The sequence below is a fragment of the Merops nubicus genome, unplaced genomic scaffold, assembly GCF_000691845.1.
Source record: "Merops nubicus isolate BGI_N331 unplaced genomic scaffold, ASM69184v1 scaffold5103, whole genome shotgun sequence".
NCBI classification, from domain to species: domain Eukaryota; kingdom Metazoa; phylum Chordata; class Aves; order Coraciiformes; family Meropidae; genus Merops; species Merops nubicus.
In genome coordinates, this window is record NW_008600831.1 from 38,002 (window position 1) to 41,964 (window position 3,963).

The 3,963-nt window shown below is 38.9% G+C and overlaps 1 protein-coding gene across 1 annotated transcript in view; it reads right to left on the reverse strand.

Annotated features, from left to right (window-relative positions):
• The window catches only part of GHRHR (growth hormone releasing hormone receptor), a 19,608-nt gene extending 16,788 nt beyond the window's left edge, over window positions 1-2,820 (reverse strand). Inside the window, exon 1 of the mRNA XM_008937783.1 lies at window positions 2,764-2,820. Within this exon, the coding sequence (XP_008936031.1) occupies window positions 2,764-2,820 (57 nt within the window). The remainder of the gene's footprint in view (window positions 1-2,763) is intronic.
• Between the last annotated feature and the right edge of the window lie 1,143 nt (window positions 2,821-3,963).

Consider the following 3,963-nt stretch of genomic DNA (forward strand, 5'->3'; position numbering starts at 1 on the left):
AAGCATCAAATAATGAGATAGAAATATGAGCCATTCTTTAAGACAAGAATAAATGTCTAATGACTTAGCTCCCTGGTGTCTGCATGTACAGAGACATTATCTGATCAGTCATCTAAGGTTCCTCTCTTGAGGCTGTCAGAGAGAAGCTACCATTGTTGTGCAGAGATCTGTTGAATTATTTTATCCATTTACTTTTGAATGGTGTGAGCTATGGGTTAGATTCTATTCACCAGGATTCCCCTGGGTGTTAAATCCATGGTTACAATCTAAATCTGGGCTTCATGACTGAGCTAGATGAACACCACTTACTACAGCTGCTGACATTATAGAGGCTTGTGCACAGACCATTACAGCAGAGCTGTTTTGCCTTGTAGCTCAGCTGATAACAAGACAAGTGTTCCTGCTTTGTAGGATCCCTAAACAAGTAAGCTACATAAAATCTTTTAGTTTGCCACTTTGGTTCACTTGCCTTAGGAACCTCCCTACAGAAAGTCTTTATAGCTCACAGAATCAGTCTGGTTAAGTCTCTGAAACCTCTGGGAATCATCTAATGGAATTTCCCTGCTCAACACAGGGTCAAGTAGAGCAGGTTGCTCATGACTTCACCCAGTCAGGTTTTGGATATCAACAAGGATAGGAACTCCACAACCTCTCTGGGCAGCTTCTTCCACTGTTGGGCTACTCCCAGTAAAAAAAAAAAAAAGTGGTTTCTTATGTTTAAATCCAATTTTTTTATATTCTCTTGTCTTTTTATTGCATACTCCTGCCAGAAGACCATTCAGATTATCTAGGAGTTGAACTGTCCTCAGGGGAGAGGCCTCTCTCAATCGACTAGAGGGAAAGTCCTGGACAACTGCCAGATTCAATTCCCTGCCAAACCTGAGAAATTTCAAGTTTTTATTTCCCATTTTTTTGAGGGAAACAATATTCCTCTTTCAGCTCACCCTCTGCCCCAACAGTGCTGTAGGATGGAGATTGCAATCTCCACCACAGCCCTGCTCTGCCCAGCCATGGTCTCAGCCTGGCCTCATCCCATCCTTGTCTGCATGGCCCTGTCCAATCAACCCTAATTACTCTCGCTGGGCTTAATCCTAACCCTGAGAGTCTGATATACTCCTCAGTCTGCCCTGCCCCTTCACTGAAGATGGTGGAATGGACGCTGACAAGGTCTTCTCCTGATGGTCAGGTTATCACTTACAGAACAAACATAGCTTAGAAGAGGTGTAAATACCTTCCTTGTGGTTATATTTGAAGTTAAGGAAACAGGTATCCCCCAATATTTTTTTCAGAAGGTCAAAAATTATACTAATTGTATAACAGAAGCCAAAATAGAAAATCTTTTTGCAAGGACCATAGCTAATATTTCAGGTTGTCCTCCTGAATAACTTAAAAAAATCTTCTTGATGAGGAAACTACATGATGATGATGGTGAAGCTACAAATGAAATAAACACTGATATGTTCCAAATAGAACAGGAATTTGCAGTTTCTCTATCCATCAGCTAATGCATTAAGTGAAGCTGTGGGTTAGCACAACCACCAAAAATCAAGCAAACAAAACAAAACCCACAGAAAACAAACCAAACAAAACACCTAAACCAAGAACAAAAAACCTGTTCAGCTGAGGCTGTAAAGACAGACATGAAATACACAAGAAAAAAAAATCTAATTATTTTTCATGTCTTCATACAGAATTTGATGCTTGAATTGCACTTCTGTTTTCTCTCATATATCTCAGAATGGATCAAAATTTGCATTGTTTTCACATGAGAGTAGGCACCATGCAAGCAATGACAGCAAAAAAGTGTCAGTTTATGAAAGCTGAGAGTCAGTCTCTTAAGCATTTAAAACCTCCCCAAAAGTGGAGTTCCAGGGAAGTTCTTCCAGCGAAAATACACTATCTAGTTACATCAGTGAAAACAGATGGCTGTTTTTCCATCATTTTCTACTCAAATTGGAGTTGTTTATCTGTCTTTACTTCTCTTGACCCACAAAACCTGAGCTGCTCTGCCACCCCTCATGAAATGTTCCTTCGGAGAAGAGATTCTCAGGGAAGAGGAAAGGATACAGCAGAAGGAGCACAAAGGGAAAGGAAGATGCTGGAAATGACATTTGCTTTGCTTTTAAGAGTAATAATTTTCTCTCACTGTTCATGGGCATTTCCTGGTATCTGTGTGATCCTGAATGCTGGTTTACTTATTGTCCCAAGGAAAACATCAGTAAGATTTCCAGGCTTCTTGATGCAATGGATATTTCTAATTCTGCCATAAGAACCCCTGCTGGTTCAAATAATTTGTTACTTGCAGCATTACAGCTGCTTACATCTTCAATAACATTAATGATACCAGCAGGGCAGATGAAATAACTAATTATACTGCATAATCTGAAATTTAAGAAGACTATCAAAACTCCATCGCTTTAATGTGACATCTCTCCTACAGTTTCTTCTTCTTCATCACTGTCTGTTAAAGCCTACACACACAAGGGAAAAAAAAGAAGTTTTCTGACAGCTTTGTTGCTTCTGTTTAGTGACTGTGTGGTAAGAAAGCAGTGAAATGTATTGATATATAGATCCTACAACTTGCATCCCTGCTGCCTCTGTTCACACTTCATAGCATCTTGCTTTAACTGGAATCCAAAGCAAATAAAGAGAAAAGAAACTCATACAAAAGGTAAAGCTGTAGCTGACCATCTGCTCCAAGAAGAAAATTAACAGTTATTGAAAAGCAATGAAGTAAAAGCTGTTTTTCATGCAATTACTTACAAGCACTGCCAGATTCAGGGTGTGCAGAGCACAGTGGTATAAAGCCCCAGAGTTCATGTTCCAAAGCAAGAGTCAGACTTCACTTTTTCAGCTTTCCTTAGCATCTTTCACCTGCTTTTTGATTTCTCTTTCTCCTGTCCATTGCCAATTTGAAGCATTTACCTTTTTGTACAGAAGTGACGTAACAGTATAATGAAGTGAGAAATAAATATTAACAACTCTCTAATCTGTATTTAACCTGCTTTCCTCCTTTTCGACTTTGCTGCACGCTCAAAGACTGGACTAGATGAACTAAGGGATGGATGTCAAGATTATGGCAATCTAGACCTTTGTTTTTCCCCTTGTTAGCTCCAAATGATTTTAGGAGAGATGAACATCTTTAAATGTTGTTAATCATGGACAAAACCAAGGTGACTGGCATAAGAGAAACCCTCTCTTAACAGCTGATGTTAATATTAATGACAATTCATTCTAATAACACACATTTCATAGTGTGGTTTTAGTCTATCTGGGGGGGTGTATGTTTGTAAGCAGTACATTTACCATAGTGTTATATTTTAAAATACATAAAACCTACTCACAAACCTGTGCACACAAATTCCGTAGGACAGGGATACAAAGGCAAAATTTACAAAGTAATCTTCCCACTTTGCTTCAGGCTTCTGAAAGTTCAGTGTCTAAATCTGAACTACTCAAGTTCTCTAGTTAAAGTATAGAAATATGTACTCAGCTCATTTGTCTCTTCTTAAGCTTTAAGACAGACCTGATGAATCCCACTCTGGAAATACCCAGTCCCACTTAGATATATAGCCATAGTGAGTATAAATTGATAGACAAGGTCTTATATACACAATCCTGAAGGACTTCAATTTCCATATCAGTATTAACCAACTGTTAACATTAGAAAATCAGGAAATATTGTTCTCCACTTCTTTATTCTCATACCACATCATTTCTCAAAATAAATTCTTAACCTCAGCTCCCAGCTTCCCAAAATAGCCCATCCTACAGCCCTGTTTTCATCTCATGCTGCTTTTTGTCCGTCTTCCCCGCTCATCTTTCTGCAGTTATGTTAAATGACTTTAGTGCTTATCTACATAAGCTGAGTAGGGGAATGTTGACACCTTGGAAAGGAGCATCCCAGCTCCTAGAGTCACCACAGCTATAAGGAACTAGTTATACTTACATAGAGCTCAACTA